The sequence below is a fragment of the Mercurialis annua genome, linkage group LG2, assembly GCF_937616625.2.
Source record: "Mercurialis annua linkage group LG2, ddMerAnnu1.2, whole genome shotgun sequence".
Taxonomy (NCBI): domain Eukaryota; kingdom Viridiplantae; phylum Streptophyta; class Magnoliopsida; order Malpighiales; family Euphorbiaceae; genus Mercurialis; species Mercurialis annua.
The window spans coordinates 40,707,142-40,726,316 of NC_065571.1; the positions used below are offsets into that span (position 1 = coordinate 40,707,142).

At 36.0% G+C, this 19,175-nt stretch overlaps 2 protein-coding genes across 2 annotated transcripts; one reads left to right on the forward strand and one right to left on the reverse strand.

Annotated features, from left to right (window-relative positions):
• Positions 1 to 6,238: 6,238 nt before the first annotated feature.
• Positions 6,239 to 12,852, reverse strand: LOC126667709 (casein kinase 1-like protein HD16). The gene is made up of 16 exons (XM_050360759.2): positions 12,269 to 12,852; positions 11,513 to 11,641; positions 11,352 to 11,425; positions 11,184 to 11,253; positions 11,050 to 11,105; positions 10,814 to 10,885; positions 10,581 to 10,675; positions 10,431 to 10,497; positions 10,205 to 10,334; positions 9,825 to 10,043; positions 9,600 to 9,742; positions 8,988 to 9,162; positions 8,796 to 8,886; positions 7,882 to 8,039; positions 7,432 to 7,620; positions 6,239 to 6,680 (listed from the first exon to the last, which is right to left on the reverse strand). The coding sequence occupies exons 1-16, from the start codon at positions 12,578 to 12,580 to the stop codon at positions 6,621 to 6,623; spliced, it is 2,040 nt and encodes a 679-aa protein (XP_050216716.1). The 5' UTR covers positions 12,581 to 12,852; the 3' UTR covers positions 6,239 to 6,620.
• Positions 12,853 to 15,276: 2,424 nt separating this feature from the next.
• On the forward strand, positions 15,277 to 17,722 carry LOC130015114 (uncharacterized). The gene is made up of 8 exons (XM_056104665.1): positions 15,277 to 15,472; positions 15,549 to 15,624; positions 15,713 to 15,782; positions 15,840 to 16,213; positions 16,297 to 16,493; positions 16,601 to 16,957; positions 17,080 to 17,324; positions 17,411 to 17,722. Exons 1-8 carry the CDS (start codon positions 15,277 to 15,279, stop codon positions 17,720 to 17,722), a joined length of 1,827 nt encoding a protein of 608 aa, XP_055960640.1.
• Positions 17,723 to 19,175: the final 1,453 nt, after the last annotated feature.

Genomic DNA, 19,175 nt, shown 5'->3' on the forward strand with positions numbered 1-19,175 from the left:
TAGGGAAATATTCGGGATTAGAAATTGACGGAATACAATTATAAATCTCACATCGCCTAGAAAGAATAGCTCGTGCACACTTGCCTATAAATAAGGCAGCACAAGTCTTGACGAACGGTATATACATCTTTCACTACATATCCTTACACTACCTTTTAAATATAACATGTTACTGACATGAGTGTCAGAAAAGACACGGGGCCCGCGCCCTCGATCCGACTCTTTCCCTCATTTCAGGAGCTATTGACCAATCATTCGGTCTCATGATGCTCGCGGGATTCCCCACATCTATTATTTGGCGCCGTTTATGGGAACTCAGATCCAAAAAACAATAATTATTGATAAAAGTAGGGATAGCAACTAGAGTCAGACAAACCCCCAAACTCAACCTGAAAACTAGCTAGGATAGACGTACTCGAAAAAGGCAAAACAAACAAGAGATTCAGAGAAGAGGACCTGGAGATCTAGAGGAAGCGATACAAGAAAAGCAAAACAGTCATGCCGATGGTCGAATGTAATGTAATTCTTGAAGAGAGGCGAGAAAAATCTCTGGTGATAACAGCCGAGGCGGAAGGAAGAGAGACTAGGAAAATATCAATGGATCTGGGAGCAGACATCAACATAGTCACCGACCTGGCTTACCAAGCCATAGGGGGAAGCATGATCAGGGTAAAAATACAACCTAAAGACCTTCGAGAGGCGGGGGGGAGAGAGGCTCCCATATATAGGAACGGCCATGATCCGGCTACGTTTCAAAAATTAAAAAGGGGTGGAAAAGATGACCGCATCTCAGTTCTAGATAGTAGAAAGAAGACTCCCTTATAACCTAGTACTAGGGCGATCCTTCTTATACGAATCAGGAACGAAAATCGACGTCGAAAACCAAAAAATGATGATCCCAACAAGAGACGGAAATTTGATGGTTACAGGAAACCAGGAGGAAGAGGAGGCATGCCATATAGCCGCACTAGCTGAATTGCTGCCAATGGACGAAATACTCGAACCTCCATGTGAAGATTCCACAGCCGAACTAGTTAGAGAGATCAAGCAATGGGAGATCTGCCCCGAAAAAATTGTAAGGATATGTACTAACATCAAGGAGTCAATGGAAAGCGAATCAAAGAAGTGATCCGCCAATTCCAAATAACCTTTGCTACTAAAGCATCAGAAATCAGGGGAGTGGACCCAGGAGTAGCGTGCCACGAGCTGAACGTCAGCCTGGTGATGAAACCAGTCCGACAAAAGAAGCGGAGATACTCGGAAGAACAACAAAAGGTGATAGAATAAGAGGTAAATAAGCTACTTGGAGCCGGTTTCATCAAGAAATTCAAATACCCATAGTAGTTAAGTAATATGGTCTTAGTAACAAAGGCAAATGGGAAGTTCCGCATACGTGTCCAAAAGACTATTTTCCCTACCCAACATCGACCAATTGGTCGACGTACTGCCTGTTATCAGCTGTATATCCTGGTGGACATAGAACAAGGATATAACCAAATCTCGATGAAGAAGGAAGATCAAACCAAAACAAGTTTTGTCACTGACGAAGGTACATACTGTTACACAATGATGTCACATGGATTAAAAAATACAGATGCCACGTACCAGCGACTGATGAAGTATATGTTCAAAGAGAAAATTGAAAATACAATGGAAGTATATGGCGATGACGTGATCGTAAAAAGCAAAAACAAAGAGGACCATCCGAAGGACCTCTGGGCGTTGATGGAAGTGCCCGACAGATTCAACATGAAAATAAACCTAGAGAAATGCACATTTGGCGTGGAAGGAGGGAAGCTCCTCGGGTACATGGCCTACGAAAGTGGAATGGAGGCAAACCCCAAAAGATCAAGGTCATCCTTGAGATAACCCCCCCCCCCCCCCCCCAACCCCCCACCGAAATAACCAACGGGAGGTCCAAATTCCCAATGGAAGAGTAACAGTATTGAACAGGTTCATCTCGGGAGAAAAACATTCAAATAGGGTAAGAGTGTGACCAACCCTTTGAAGACTTGACAAACTTCCTGCTCAAACCACCACTGCTGAGCAGACCAATAGAATCAAAAACCCTTTACTATACATATCGGTGTGCAAGGACACAATAGCAACGGTCCTAGTGAGAGAAGAAGAGGGTCAGCAACTTTCAGTACATTTTTAAAATATTGTGGATTAGGGTTCCAACAACCAAAGACTTGTATATTGTGGATTAGAATATTGACTTAATTTATTATTTAAATAATAAACGGATTTTAAAGCGAGAACTCAATAGACTTGTATTATTTGGGCATTATAATTTTATTTGGGTATTGTGTTATTCTGTGTGGCTATACACTGATTTAAAAAAATTGTACTGGTCCTATGTGGTGTCTATTACTCTCTAGAGTTAGGGTCTGTTTTAATAATTATTTATATTGTTTAGACTCGTCGACCGTTCGTGCTTCGGAGATGAACCAGGATTAGTTGCTTGCCAGGTTATCACGTGGATTATCAAGCAGTGAGTTTATATTTACTATTTACCGCTTTATTAAGTAAATTGTTATTTTGCTATATATATACTGTATACGTATATTTCGAACTGCTTTTATCATTATGGCTTCTAGTTGAAACATGCTACCTAATGGGCATCATTAGGACTGCCGGCGTACCGGTAATGATCTGGGTAAGGTATATTGTCAATTGTGGTAACTCGGTGTGAGCATAGCTCTTAGGACCAGGTAGAGTAACTCGGTACAGCTCAGCTCTCGGGACTCTGGATATGGATTAAGTGCGGTAGGTGGTAACTCGGTGTAGTTTAACTCTCGGGAACAGACCTATTGGGTTATAGTACATTTTTAAAATATTGTGGATTAGGGTTCCAACTATTATTCGTAATGCTTATTTAAAATGTTTTAAACGGTTTTAAAGATTTTCCACTTAATAAATGTAAATAGCGGTATGAAATCATCTCAGTATATCTGACCCCGTTGTTTTTCCAATTTTTCCAGGGTTATGATTTGTACAACTAAGACGAGCCCTCCAAAGACCAGAGCTCTCGGGAATATTGGTCAAATGTTTGTGCAGTTAGGAGAACACGACATCAGATACGAACCAAGGCAAGCGATGAAACCTCAGGCCCTAGCTAATTTTGTAGGAGAACTCACCGGCTACACCAAACAGAGATACAACGGAACAATGGGAAAATGTATATAGATGGGGCAAAGAATGAAAAGAGAGCTGGGATAGAAGTCATCCTCAAAGGCTCATACAAAGTGCGAATTGAATATGCAATCCACATGAACTTCCCAGCAACAAACAACGTGGCGAAGTATGAGGCGCTGTTAGCAGGATTAGCACTAGCAACGGAAATGAAAACAGAAAGTCTAAAGATCTACAGTGATTCACAACTTGTGGTCGGACACATCGACGGAACATTTACCACAAAAGAGAAAAACCTAGCAAAATTCCACAAAAGAGAAAAAGTGTTGCTACAATAAATCGAAAGGATAGGAGGTTAGTGGCGGATAATAAAGATGGGAGAGACAAAAATGCTGAAACAGGCCTGATAACAAAGGCAGTCTCTGAATAAAATGAAAAACTCCAACTTATTCACCTCAAAGAAGAAGTAAAAGCACCAACAATCGACGCCCCAACAAACTATTATGTGCAGGAAACAGACCCATGAATAGAACCTATCTTGAAATACTTAGAGACAGGTGAGACACCGGAGGATACAGGAGAAGCAGAAAAACTCAAATGGATAGGCAGCAGATTTGCAATCTACTTGGGGACGCTATAACGAACATCAGGTAGCCACCCGTGGTCTAGATGCGTGTCAAAAAACGAAGAGCACAACATGCTAGGAGAAATACATGGATTTCACACGACAAGCTGAAATAGAAAAAACGGCTGCCGTTCGTGGTGCAGTGAAATGATAATTATGAAGTTCAATAACAAATTAGTACTCCTAATAGTATACATAAGTGTAATGATAGCTGATTTTTAGATAGCACGTGAAAATGATATGGCCATGAAGAAAAGGAGCAATAAAAATTCAGCATGTGCACTATACAGTTTGACTATCTTAATGTGTTTGTTTTCTAACTAAAATATATCCTGCAAAATAAATGTTAATTAAAATAAAGAAAACTGTGAGGACAAAATTTTAATAAGAAGACAAAGCAAGAGAAGATTCATGAAAAATCAAATTTTATATTTCGTAATTTAATAATTTATTTATTTATTATAATATAATTATTAAATTTGATCTATAATTATTTTGGACAAAATTATTTTAAAGTTTAAATATTAAATGTAAATTAATAACTTTAAACATGATAATTATAAATTAAATTTATAATATATATTAATATTCTTAATTTATTTTATATTTTATATTTTTGTACTTGAATAAAATAAATGTTTATTTATATTAATTTTCTTGATAAAATTCCTACTAATGTCCATAATTATAGTTTAATTAAGTGGTACAATTTTAAAAATTAATATTGTGTGATTATTTAAAAAACTAGAATGCTTTTTATTTTAAATAACATATTATCCAATTTTGATTTTTTAATCGATAATAAAAATAGAAAAGTCAAAGCAACGCTTGACCATTTTAGAAATATTGTGGTCAAGATTTACGTATATCTTTGCTTTAAAAAATTAGAAATTTAGTCAATATAAATTTTTAAAATAAAACAGAATTTTAAAATAAAAAAATTAAAAATTAAAACGAGATTGAAAAAAAACATTTGTTCCCACGATTAATTTTAAAATGATAATTAAATTAAATTTTATTTTTATTTATTTATTGGTGAGACAAATTTGTTTTTCTTTTTATTATTTTCATCATTATTCATTATATTTTTTTTATCATAAATCTTTTAATTTTAAGTGATTAAATAGCTAAATAGATAAATTATTATATATACTTTATCTACTTTTTTATGTAGAAAATTAATAATATTTTATTATATTATTAAATAAGTTAAGATTAAAAATAATAGATTACATTAATACTGATATTTTCATAATGTGATAAAATATTACTTCTTGCGTTTAAAAATAATTGTACCATTTTTCATGTGATAAATTTAAATGGTGTTAGATAAAACAAACTTTTGTGTTTTTTTCATTTTAAGCACAAATTATAATTTGTCTTATCATTTAGCACAACCTTTTTAAACTTTTTATTATAGATTGATATGTATTTATGCTCTATTTTTGGTAAAATAACATTGTGTTTGGCTTTATGGATTATCAAAACAACATCGTTTAAAACATTTATTTTATATATGCCATATAATTTAAAATTGTGCTATTAGATAAGACGTTTTATAATTTGTTCTTAAAAAAATACGCTAAATATCTTGCTATATAATAACATTAATCCATAAAAATATTATTAAATCTATAATAATAATAATATAGATCTTAATAAACCGCTGCATCGCTCGGATAATATGCTAGTTTTTTTTTTGAATTCATCGGATCTCATTAAATTGAATATGAAACAGTTACATTTGCAAGAAACTCGGGATAATTTGAAAACTAAACCCGATGACCTGACATGAAAGAGACAACATGCTGCCTGATTCGCAGACCTTACTTACGAAAATAAAAATAAATTACTAACTGTTTCGCGAATTAAGTGTCGTTTTCAATCACTCTTCGTTCAAACTTCTCCAAACACCCGCAAACTCACTGCATCCGATTCAATCAACACTTGATATAACTCCTTCTAAAAAGGAGACAGCAAACCTTTCACAGATAAAGGACAACAAACCTTTCATAAAAAAATGACAAAGTAAAACATTCATACAAAAGACAAAAAATAACAAATAGATAAAACTAGTATAGCTCATAGACGAATCCATTTTGTTACTGAAAGATCTTCAATCTATCGTCGCTTCTTGATAATTGAATTACGCTTCGTGATAAATTTTAATCCGTCAGAAAAATTAAAAAGAATTGGCTATTTATTATATTCTATGAAATTAAAATAACATAAATAAAAGGGGTGGCTACCGTCAATAGAAAAATTAAGCCATTGACGGCTGACGAAGAAAAAAATAAGAAAAAAGCTTTAGGTGGCTAGGGTTTGTTAGAGAGAAAAGAGAAGAGAAAGGGGCTAGATAGTATGCTAGTTAACAACATTTCCGACAGCCATTTTACAGTTTTTTAATTCAATTGTTTGATCAGCTTCCAATCTATAAAGCAAAACACATGATACCAAAACATCACAAAGCAAAGGCTCTGGGCACAACTTGATAGCTATCATTAAGAATTGTGAAGTTCACAATTTGTTTTTGATACACCAATTTTTAAGAACAAGTTAAAATACCGGATACTGTCTTAAATCTCCAAAACCACAAAATATATAGGAGCCAAATGATTAAACCCCTTTTTGTATAAGAGCTAAAAGTAGAGCTTCAATGGAAAAATATTTATCATACACAGAATTATCAAATCTTCATCACTGGCACTGCAGCTAAATTCTCCTACTCCATTTTGTACAATTAACATCACATACTACATGGAAAAAAGGAGAGAGAGAACGAGGTAGAGAGCGCGGTGAGGCAGCATCAAAATCCCCTTCATTTCTTTTTTGCATAATGTCTCCCGTAGGAACTGAGCTTTCAAGAAACAGTCCTTCCGTAGCACAAACACGCAAGATAAAGGTTCTTTGCCCATTTTTCCTGTGCACATAAGAGAAAACTATGCTTGAGCATATTATCCAAAACAAAACTATGTAGTACAATGCTAATCTTGATCATTCAGTTTTATAAATCGACTAAGATTTGGTTAACATAGAAAAATTCATGTCAACTTTTCAATTTCTCGATATGCTATACATGACAAATTTGTCAAAATTCTTTTTTGAATTATGGTTAAGAGTAAATAATTTTCTATGGTTTTTAGAGGCAGTAAAATAAAATTTTGACTCAAAATTATCCAAAACTTAAAAGACGATGCTGCCAAAATACCAAGAAAACACTGTAAGTATACACCCTTGCATAGCCCAATGAGTTCCATTATGTAGTGCAAACAAAATATTTTTGAACCAAAATTTATGTGGTATGTTGATTACATATAAAGTTGGCAATATAATTTCCACAGCAAAGCTGTATAATGCTGTCTATTCTTCGACAGAGCACGTATACGACATTGTACAACCTTTCAAAAGAAGGATAACTATACTTAGAAATAAGAATAGAGAACCATATGCAGCTACCGAAGACATTGCCAAAAACTTTATAGCAAAAACCAAAAAGGCAGGAAGGGGAAAGAAGATGATCAGAGCCATACCATAGGGAAGTCTTTTTCCCTTGGTAAGGATTCTCATTAGGTTGAACATTAAACGGCATAGATAAAGTTTCTTATGTATGATGATGTGCCATATAAGGCACAATTCCACAATTCTACAGGAACCGTAATCAGTGAGGTTACCTTAACATGTGTGCTAGGGAATTGAGAAGTACGCAAAGTTTCCTGAGTTTCATCACCAGGTTTGCGCTTGGGGACACTCAGGATTAGAGCGGCTTGATCAAAAGTAGCAGCTGTTGATGTAATCCGGAATCCATTATCCCAGCGTCTGTGGATACCCTCACTTGGATAAAGAAAATCAAGCTCCACAACCTATCAATGCCGATGAGACAGTTAATCGTTAGTCATAAATCTGGTCAGTTTGGTTTTTTGACCTCAAAAACAAATAAAACCAGTCATTTTGTTAATCTATTCCATTTTAACAATTATTGCTAAGCATAAAAGAATTCAAAGGCAAACATAGTTCCAAATTAAATGGGGGCAATCTTTAAAATTATATCCGAATTGAAAAATAATAATAGAATTGAATTTGCTGCATGACACGGATTTCATACTGAACAGAAAAAACCCAACCTGATCACTGAAGCCAGCATTGCGAGACATGACAACCCCCCATCGGCTTCCAGCAGTAGCCATTGAAGTCACATGAAATCCTTCTCTCCACTTCTTGTTAATCCATTTAAAAGGGAATGAGTCGCTGACCTTGTAAGACTGTTGGGTATATTGAGTGCCTGCATGTAGTGACACAATCATGTATTTGTGTTGTAAAAATAAATGAAATGGAAGCTTCTCCAGAAATACAACTGTATGCTCAATAAGAAATTGTAAAGCGCAAGCAAGTGCGAACACAATGCACATCTTTAATGGAGGTCTATAAAATAGAGAGTGCATTCCAAAATGAGGAATGAAGTCACAAGGTCCAGATGACACAGAAAAGCAAATCCAAGGACATAAGAAATCATCATCACTCATATATCATTGTAATTTAAAAAAGGAAAGAAAAGATAAATTAAAACCAGAGCATCATGGATGACAGAGGAAGTCACATCCAGGTTTATTTACTGCAAAAGGGTAAATGCACTCTGCAAACGATTTTGATCCCCGCACACCCAAACAAAAGTTTTGGATATACAGGGTTTTCTATTCTATAATAGCTTTTATCTCTTATTAATTAATTTTTACACAGACACTAGGGTTTTCTATTTCATGATAGCTTTATTTCTATAAAAAGGACAACAATGGTTGACTATTTAGCATAGGGTTTACTTTACTGAGTTAAAAGTAACTTAAATTGAAGATTTTTTTTATTTAATTATTATCTGCTTACAGTGTATATGCCTGACATATGACCAGTCCTTTCCCCAAAAAAGGTAAAAAGGAAAAGGCCAAAGGACAAATTCAAATCCAAGAATAACATTTAAACAGCACCTCCGCAGCTCCAGAGTTTTAAAATAAAACAGAGACCTTAAAGGACATTGCAAACGAACCTTTGGACATCACCACAAGGGAGCTTCCATTGTTTGCACCAGCGATGGAACTAATGTAATAATTCTTCTCCCATTGCTCCATAATCCATTCCTGATTTTTTGTAAGAACATTTTGCTTATTCATTCTATATTTCACTTTATACATAAGAAGATGAAAATTTGATGCAAATAAAAAGATGCCAAAAGATTCACCTTGTGTAAGAAAAAAGGCGACAATTCATATACTTGGTTTGTGAAACCAGTTCCAGCGTCCATAATTAGTGCCCAAAGATTAGAACATGATGATACACTGCTTATAAGCAAACCATCAGCAATTCCTCTCTCCACATGTTGAGCCAACCTTCCATCAGCCACGTTATAATGGTATCTGTAATTGCATAGCAAATGTAAGTAATAATGTTGTTAATCAAAAGAGGGGCACAATCAAACAACTGCTTACCAGATCAACAAACAACAGTTCAAATAAACGACTGATCGTGCATAGTATATTTTGAACCAGTCAAAATAACAATAAGATTTCTGCCTTCACTGACAGTTATATCCCTCATCAGGTAACATAGATGTTCAGTTCTAAAGAATCATGCACAAAAAACTCATATTATATCCCTGTTTTTAGAGCCTTGGCATGCTCAATTTATACATGTAAATGTTGATTTAATAGTTTGTTATCAAAATCAAATTCCAAATTCAAATCATACGATATACAATAACTTCACTGAAGTGCATAACTCAAAGCTTCGCAATTAATTGTGTTATTTAACTATTTAAAAACGAATGAACTTATAAATTTTAAAATAGTACTACCTCTGTTTCATTGGTAGTCTAGCATTGTAAATTGAAATCCACTGTGTAGCCGGCACTCCAAGACGAACCTTCTTCCTAGGTTGCCCATCTTCATCCTCCTCAAAATTAAGCCTGCCACGTTTTTGCCCAACTTGACAGATAATCTGATCAAGAATTTAGAAGTTACAACTGTGGACAAAAAATAAGTATATATAGGCAAAACCTTTTCTGAAGATTGAAAGTAACCTTTTGAGCACCCTCAGTGTTTATGGGCCTTATAGCTGGATTTGGTCCAATAAGACCCTCAAATAAAGATACCAGTTTAGAATAGTTTGGCTCCTCATCAAATTTCATATTCACCACAATCTCAAGAAATTGCTTAATAGGTGGAGGACAAAAGCAACACAACATCTCCGGAGATGTTCCCATCTTCTTTTTACAAACTAGAAAGGACTTGTTGTCACCCTATGATTATTTGAAAAGCAAAGGAAGAAATTGGAAAAAGAAGAATTGATTAATATAAGCCTACTTTTCTGCAAAGAGTCTAAGAAGATAATAACTTTTGCAGGTACACGCAGAAATTTTTGCACTTTGCATAGATTATGCAGAAACAACACAATAATTACCTGATACCCTTGCCATGGCAATCTGCCTCGATGCAGAAAAATAAGTGTATATGCCAGAGACTCCAGATCATCTCTTCTACTAGCAGTTCTTCCCAAGTGAGCATGAACACTGGCATATCTGACAGTTCCCCTGGATATTTAACATAAAAGAAATCATCACAAGTTTAGAAGAGTTGAATTGAGCATCAGCCACGGCATGGAAACTTAGAAAATCTTAGACCCTTACCTAAACATATCAGGACGCTGGTCATATTCAACATGCAGCCCACTGCCAGTGTCTCTCCACTTTGTTGCTGCGAAATTATGCACCAATAAGAAATCAGAACACTGAATAATTAAAATAAAAAAAAATTGAAGGAATGCAACATTTACTCACCTAATCCAAGGTCAACGAGGAATAACTTCTTCTCTTGCGCTGTATTCGGTTGCCCAAGTAAAAAGTTCTCCGGCTTTACATCCCCATGCACATAGCTAAAGTCAGGAAAATAAGTTAAATGGAAACTGACCAGTAGCCTAAAACACAATGGAGCAATTTCTTGTGATGATCATATTATGTCATAGTTTGCACGAAAATGTATATAACCTGATAAGTGCAGCTAAATCACATACCCTCTTGAATGCATTTTCTCTAGAATTGATAAAGATTCAACTGCAATACAAGCTACCATCTCCGAGGACATCCTAGGTACAAAAAGAGCAAGAAATGGATACACATAAATAACAATACATGACTAACATTGGGAGTTAGATAAAAAAATTAACATCGGGAGCAGAAAAAAAGGTTAAATATAAACTCTCATGCAAATTATAAAAAATGGAAGACATGCAATGTATGAAACACTCACGCCTGTCCGGAAGTATTCCAAACATCCCAGAGACTAGGCCCTAGCATGTCCATAACCTACAAAACATGGAAGCAAAAATTACAGAGGCAATTTTAATATGGAGAAATCAAAAGAAATGAGCACGTGGATCATACCATTACATAATAATCCCCTTGTCTACCTTTATAATGTACTCTTGGCACACCATGGCTGCCACCAAGAGTGCTGCGAAAAAATTGTAAATGGTAAGAAATCAGCAAAATATAATAAATCTAAAATTCGATACAGAAAGCAATTAGAGATAAAGAATAGTAAGAACTTACTTATATACTTGCCATTCATATGGGGGCCCATAGTTGCAACCTTTGCTATTTCTGTGCTCAAATTTCAGAGCCACCTTAAGAAAACACATTAGTAAGAAAAAGATAGGACATCATTAAGATAATAAATAACACAAGACAATAACAGCGGATACCGATTTTACCTCCAGAGCCCCAGGACCCCCGGTTCGGTCAGTTCCACCACTAACTCGACGACCAACGAACACCTGACCGAAGCCACCTTTACCCAACTTTCTTTCTATTTTGTACAACGGCGACCCTCCCACTTGAACCTTGGAAAAGAAATTAATAAACAGTCAATAATTTACCATCAGATGATAAGCTTTATCAGAATCTTGTTAATTTAAGTTGAACCATAAATGAAGGGGCTGAGTTAAACCAGATCTTTCTAGTTCTTTATGGACCCACTCAATGACAAAAAGACTCAACTGATAAAGGAAAACCAAAAGCAGATGTTCTAAGTTTCAGTTCAATAATTTGAATTCGCACGATCTCACATTATGGGGTCTACTACCAAACTAAAGCATCTGTTCTAAACTTATAACAAGAACACCAAATAAACTAAACAAAGTAAGATTGTACCGCGAGCGAAATGAACAGCTTATCATACGTTTCTGTACTTAAATTGTGACACTCTAAGTAGCCCGGACACCAGAAACGGAACACTTGGACAAAACTGTCCACGGTGAAACGGTGTTATTCCAAAGTTCCCTATGTAAAAATGAAGTTTGGTGGCCGAAACTTCCTGAGTGTCCGACCTATTTCTTGATTGAATGGAGTGTCCCTAGGTGACACTCGCTAACTAAAACTGAGAATTGACCAAACACAGGACCGACCCACAAAATAAAACCACAATTAAACAGCATGAATGAGCATAAAACCAACCAAAAACTCGATACCTTTTCAGGGAAAGGAGCAGTACTTCCTTCTTCTTCTTGACCAGCAGAAGCTTTATTATTAGCACTCAAACCACCACTCTCATCTCCCATTATTTCTTCCTCTTCTTTACAAACACCCAACTCAACAAATTCACTCTCCCCCTCTTCTTCTTCTTCCTCAGATATCACAATTACCTTATTATTATTATAATTTTCCTTCAATCTTTTCGTTTCCAATCTCGTCCTCGGTCTCTTCCCCTCTCGCGGCTTCTGTTGTTGCGGTTGCGATGCTACGCGACCTCTTCTTCTTACGCCTCTTTTAAGCTCAGGCATCGCCGCCCATGCAATTGCTGCCCTAATTTAAAAAAATTTACGCTTATCATTATACTGATACTATTAATAAGCAATTCATCTTCTTCTTCGGTTATCTGTGAGTGTAAGATCAGATAGGGAATTGTATTGGCTGTGAGATTCAAAAATTGGAGTTAATTTTGAATTGGGAGGAATTAGGGTTAGGGTTGGTTAAATGGAGAAATGAGAAGAAAAAGAGTAAATTGTATGGGAGAAGCGTGTAGGGACCCGTGTGCCTGATTGATGAAGAAGGGGTCAAAAATCCAAATGAAATATCCTGTCAATGCCATGTCACCTTTTCATTTGCTTCACTTGTGGGATCCATCATCCATTTTATTTTTAAAAATTGTGGAAAATGCAAAAACCTTCCGAGGTAGAAAAGCGGTAAAACTTTGAAACGGATGATAAAATATTTTTAATTTTATTGTTTTAGGCCCCCTTTGGAACAATTCTTTTTACTAACTGGAATTCATTTAATGAATTCAAATGGATTCCACAAAAATTCATTTGCAAATGAATTCCGTTGTTTGGAATGAAAAACTGTAAACTGTAGAATTAAAATGAATTATGTATATTTATGTTTGAAATGAATTCTAGAATTCAATTCTTTTTAATCTATTCTTATATTAACTTTTTAACCATTTTATTAAACATTAAAAATTAACTAAAATACTATTAAAATTTATTATATGCTAAAAATAACTAACTATATTAAAATATATAATTTATTTTTTAAATTTCAAAAAATTAAAACATAGCAACATAAACCACAAAATTAGTATTTCTGGAAATTACCGTGGGGACGCTTTAACTGAAGAGATCTTCTGTTTTTTTTTGTTCAAAAAATTTCCGAAGCACCGATTTTTATAAATTTTATAAATTCAAAATATAACAACATAAATCACCAAATTAAGTATAAGCTACTATTTTAAACAAAGATCAAAATGCATAACTTGTTCTTCAAGTTTTACAAATCCAAAATATAGCATATACTTTGTTAGAAGTATATGCTATATCAACATATTTAACATACATATTATTGAATATATTCATAAGCAACAAAATAACAACTAATATAAAAATTTAAACCATTTAAAAATTATACACATATAATTAAAATCAAATACATAATATATAACAAGAAAAAAAATAAAAAAAAATTCCACTAGTTTATTTATCTAATTATAAAAATCTGAAAAAATATTAATAAACTATTTGAAATAGTTAATTAAAAAAAATAAAGATAAGTTGATAAAATTAAACTTTTTGGTTTGAGATTTGTTGTAGTAGGTATTATAATGATTGGTTGTGTAATATGGAGTAGAGAAAATTAAAAAAAACGAGAAGGAAAATTGAAATCAAAATGGAAAGAAATAAAATGAGAAGAAAAATTGAATGAAAATGGAAAGAAATAAAATGAGAAGAAAAATTGAAATGAAAGTGACAGCAAATAATGTCAAAAGAAAAGAGAACCTTTAAAAAGTTGAGGGTATTATTGTCAAAAAGGGATTATTCTTTTTGTCATGTGTTGTTCATTTGTAAATTCTATCTATTTTGCTTGGATTTATAAATCCACAAATTATAACTAACATTAATTCCCTGATTTTAATTCCAAAAATTGTGTTTGTCCATTCATTCATTCCAAACATAAAAAATTGGAATTATAAATGAAATCCAACTTTTTTTAAGGAATTCATTCATTCCAAAGAGGCCCTTACATTCCAAAACTTTAGGATTTTACCATTCGCCGCCCTTTTTTACTTAACATCGTCCCTACAAAAGACATTTTCGCCCTTCTAGCAAAACTATCACAAAAAAGTTCTCTCAACTCATTCGAACACATACGAACAAATACGTAAAAAGTCGATTAAAATGACGGACAACGATTACAATTCGTCGGGTAACGAGTATCGACATTCGCAAACAAGTTTTTCCGAAGTAAAAAACAATTTTTTATTTTTTTTATTTCTTAATTCTGGACCGACGAGCCCAAATGGCATCGGCCCAGAAGAACGGACGCCCTGGGCTGGCGTCCGTTCTTCTGGGCCGATGCCATCTGGGCTCTGGGACGTCCCTTCTTCAGGAGGGACTTCCCTCTGGGACGTCCCTCCCGATTCCGCCGAAATGTGTTAAATTTTAGAATTTGATAAACGTAATTATTTATATTTTGCAGGTTCATTTAGAAGATTTTGGCGGTGACAGAATTGATTACAGCGATCGGTTTAATGTAGAACATGGGTTTGATATTAATGTTGAAGCAATTAGTTGGGCTAAAAGCATTGCTATAGGGATTGGATGTGAGTTAGTCATTTCGTCTCATAAGAACGAGGGAAGACGAAAGCTTCTAAGATGTGCTCGGCGTGAGCGTTACAGAGGTTCGTTCACAGATTCTGATTCATTCGTACGAAAAAATACAAAGACAAAGGCGTGTCAGTGCAAAATCAAAATTGTTGTCAAATTAGGTAAGACTACATGGTTTGTACTTACGGAGCCTGGTATTTCGAGTACACACAACCATGCTTTAGTTCTGTATCCTGAGGGATACCGTCAAATGAGTGGGCTAAGTGCTGAGGCGAAAGAGATTGTGCGAGATATGAGTGCGGCACAAGCGAAGCCGTGTTCTAGTATGGCAGCTTTGAAAGAAAAAAATGCCATCTGACAACCCTACAAGAAGACAAATGTACAATTACAAAGAGAATTTGAGAAAGTCTAGCTTTGAGGGTAGAGATGTGGTGGGTCAGTTTTATCACATGGCTCAGAAGAGTGATTATGTGCACTGGACTCTTGCTGAGGAGGATACAGGTATGGTGACCCACCTTTTCATGGCTCATCCCGATTCAGTGAGGCTACTACGTTCGTACTACTGGATTATCGGTATGGACTCCACGTACAAGACGAACAAGTACAAAATGCCTTTTTTGAAATTATTGGAATGACTCCTTCCAACAAGAACTTCATAATTGCATATGCAATTATATGAAGGATGAGACTGAGGGGAGCTACAGATGGGTGTTGGAGAGACTGAGGTATTTGATTATAATCATGTTATTTAATATTTTAAAATTATGATATTCAAATTCAAATTCCTTATTAAATCACCGGGTAATATTGCAGGTGCTTGATTGGGGACCATATTCATCCGAGTGCTATTCTTACTGATCGGGAACTGGGGCTGATCAGACCAGTGTCATAGATTTTCCCACGTTCTTCTCATTGACTATGTACATGGCACATAAATAAGGATGTAGAAGATAGGGTGTACAGAATAAGTGGGAAAAACAAAGAATTTTCTAAAATTTTCAAGAATAGTACCTGGAAGAAAATTATCACAGCGCCAACTTCGCAACAATATAACATAGCTGTGGAAGCCTTCAGAGATCGGTTTAAAGTTTTTCTAGGGTTGATAGAGTACATTGAGGAGACTTGGTTGGTGCACAGAGAGAAGTTTGTATCCTGCTGGACGAACTTAGTCCTACATTTTGGAAACACCACCACGCGTAGAGTGGAGAGCGCACATGCTCAGCTAAACCAGTGGCTCAACTCTAGCACCGGTGCTCTGGACACAGTCTGGACGAAGGTCGACAAAGTTATAGAGTCACAGCTGACAGATATCCGGTATGCATTTTTTTTATTAATATTACTACTTATACAAATTATGTTGTCATTACTAATAATATAAATGTTTTGCGTATTTGCAGCAAAACACTTGAGGACTCCCGACGGACTATGGGCGTCCATCGACACGGTTTTCCATTTGATAAGCTCTCTTGCAGAGTGTCTCATTACTGTCTGGATTTAATATCGAAAGAACTAAAGCGTATGCGAGAATTGAGTACTGAAGTCTATGATTGTTGTGGTTGTGTGCTTAGATCAACACATCAGATCCCCTGTGCATGTGAGCTGTGAGCAGTTGTAGATTCAGGTACCACGCAACACTTTTATTGCATACTAATATTAAAAATAGTAATATTGTTATTGAAAGCTAATTTGTGTTGTTTTCAGGTAACCCGATCAGTCTGGAGAGTATTCACCCGTTTTGGACGGCATTTGTTATTCTCGGCGATGGGATGGACACATGTTTACATGCTGATTATGTTGGTTTTCGGTCGGAGGAACATCAGTATTTTCACGAGATCTCTAAGGATCCTTCAATGTTGCGTGATATTTCTCGTATTGTTCGCGAGCGACTTCACCTCGAAGACTTAGGTTATAGGGAACCAGAAGTAAAGACCAATGTCAGAAGTCGACCAAAGGGGAGCAAATCAACTAAGCGAGATCCGAGTCATCATGAGTACAAGGACCATGTACGTGGTCGTCTTAAGTCTTCCCAAGGTAAGCAAAACCCTGCTTCCACGTCAGGTAAATTATCATATACTAATATTGATAATATACGTCTACAATAGTAATATCCTTGTTATTTATAATAATATTGTTTATTTTTTTTGCCGCAACTGGTTCGCAAAATGCCGAGGTTATTCAAGGATTCATTTTGCCATTCGTTGAAGAACTTGTGGACGTGCGTGGGGACGGCAACTATGGATTTCGCGTCGTGGCGGACTACATATACGGTGACCAGAAGATGTGGGGACTGACTAGAATGAACATTGCAAACGAACTTGCCGTCCACCCTTTTCAATATGATGGTCTTTGCGCTGATGGGTTAGAAGCGGCCATTACACGTATTAGTTGGGAAGGGGGATACTGCGGCCCTCGCAACTGGATGCAGGTGACTGATGTATATAAATTTATCATTAAGTTATTTATTTATTGTAAAAAACTTTATTCAAATTATGACTTATTAAATGGATGCAGGTATTGGATGACTTGTTCCCTATTGTCACTCTTTTCAATGCATCTGTTATTTACATACAAGGCGGGACGCTACCAGAGAAGCGGTTCCGTTCATGTACTGTTCTGCCTTTGCATTCCACTGAGGTCCACTCACGACCATTGAAAGAGATAGTGATATTGTATATTAGTCGACGCGCTCACTTTGTTAGGTTGAATTTACAGGATAATTTTCCTGTCCCACCAATTCCCACCTTGTGGTTCGACCACAGGGACTATATTGTTGCGTTTTGGCATACTTTATATGGTTGTAGGAGAGATCAGTGGATAAATTGATAGGTATGGCAGATTGAGTTGATTTTAAAATTTTGATTCGGAGCCTTATTTCATTACATGTGTTTTATTATTATACGTCTAATATTTTTGAAACGCACATCATATCTAACAAATTAAAATGTTCATAATATTTAATAAAATGTCTGAAAAATTGCATAATAAAAATAACGTACATAATATCTAATAAAATGTATGAAAACTCACATCTAATAAAATAAAGCGTACATGATAAGAAAAAAAACGTACTCATAAAATTAACATACAACATATCCTAAAAGCACTCAGTCAGCCCTACGCCAAGCGGCCATGACTCTCTCCAAAGTAGCGGTAGCCTCCTCCGTACGCTGCTCCAACTCCGGAATGTCCTCAAACTCGCAGTGCTGCCTATGCTGGGCGGTAATCGAGCTGATATCTCCGAGGAAATGCTCGAACTCGGTACTCAGCAACGTCGTCCACTGTAATACCATAAATAGACAAGTTATTTTAATATGTTAAATATATAAAATATTCACTAAATTTAAAAATAAAAACTTACATAATCGTTGTTGGAGCGAGGAGGATGTGCTCGTGGAAGCTCTACGCCAGGAAGGACACGCGGGTGCGAATGCCGTTCGTACCACTCCAAGTACGCTGGATGACATCCTCCAGCAATAACATGGGCTGCCTCAAAGCCCATCAACGGCAGCTTGGAGATGGTCGGAAAACCAGTCCACATGTCAACCGCAATCGTCACACCCATCTCCACAGAGTATTTGATTGACTTCCAGGACCTTACAGCCCCCATTGGCCGAAAAATTGGCACATGTATAGTCTACACATAATCCAGCTGTCGTAGCACCCTAGAAGGCATGTATGGCTCGACAATGTCCCGGTATCCTAGCCATAATATGCAGTATGCTCAACGCTGGCAACATGGTCGCCGCCAAAAGGGAGCCATGTGATCTGTTAAAAATCAAAATAACAAAATTAAAATCTACCGATTGTAATAAAATCAAAATTTAACTAATAAATTAACAAATTTACGTACCTCCTCAGCAGTCAACTGGTCCAAACGAGCTCGCAAGGCCCGAAGCCGGATGCCTGAACACTCTGACGCAGTAACACGCCAACTGGAAGCTCGAGGTAGATGAGCCTTGATCAGCAGCCGCTCTCACTGGGGTTGAAAGCATGGAAAGTACTCATATATCCATGCTTGCAGCAGTGTCAGACACCCAGTCAAACCCGGGCAATCTCCTCTCGATGAGATTCCAAGCTGCCGATATAGATAAGCAAGTGCAGCTGAGCCCCATGAAAATGTACTCGCATCTGTCACTCCATCCCGCACCTCCCATATGCTTGTAGGTCTAATTCGATAGCCACTCTTGTCAACGAATAAAGTGCCTTCCTCCGGAGGACACGTGAATTTGGGACGTCCCCCAAAAAAACCGGGAAAAAAATTAATTTTTCGAATTTT

Coding starts and splice junctions, on each gene's coding strand:
- LOC126667709 (XM_050360759.2), bottom strand. CDS start 12,580: ATGCCTGAGCTTAAAAGAGGCGTAAGAAGAAGAGGTCGCGTAGCATCG. Junction 11,254..11,351: donor TATGAATGGCAAGTATATAA/GTAAGTTCTTAC, acceptor ATTTTTTCGCAG/CACTCTTGGTGGCAGCCATG. Junction 8,040..8,795: donor CCTTGTGGTGATGTCCAAAG/GTTCGTTTGCAA, acceptor CACTACATGCAG/GCACTCAATATACCCAACAG.
- LOC130015114 (XM_056104665.1), top strand. CDS start 15,277: ATGTACAATTACAAAGAGAATTTGAGAAAGTCTAGCTTTGAGGGTAGA. Junction 16,494..16,600: donor ACATCAGATCCCCTGTGCAT/GTGAGCTGTGAG, acceptor TGTTGTTTTCAG/GTAACCCGATCAGTCTGGAG. Junction 16,958..17,079: donor AAACCCTGCTTCCACGTCAG/GTAAATTATCAT, acceptor AGGTTATTCAAG/GATTCATTTTGCCATTCGTT.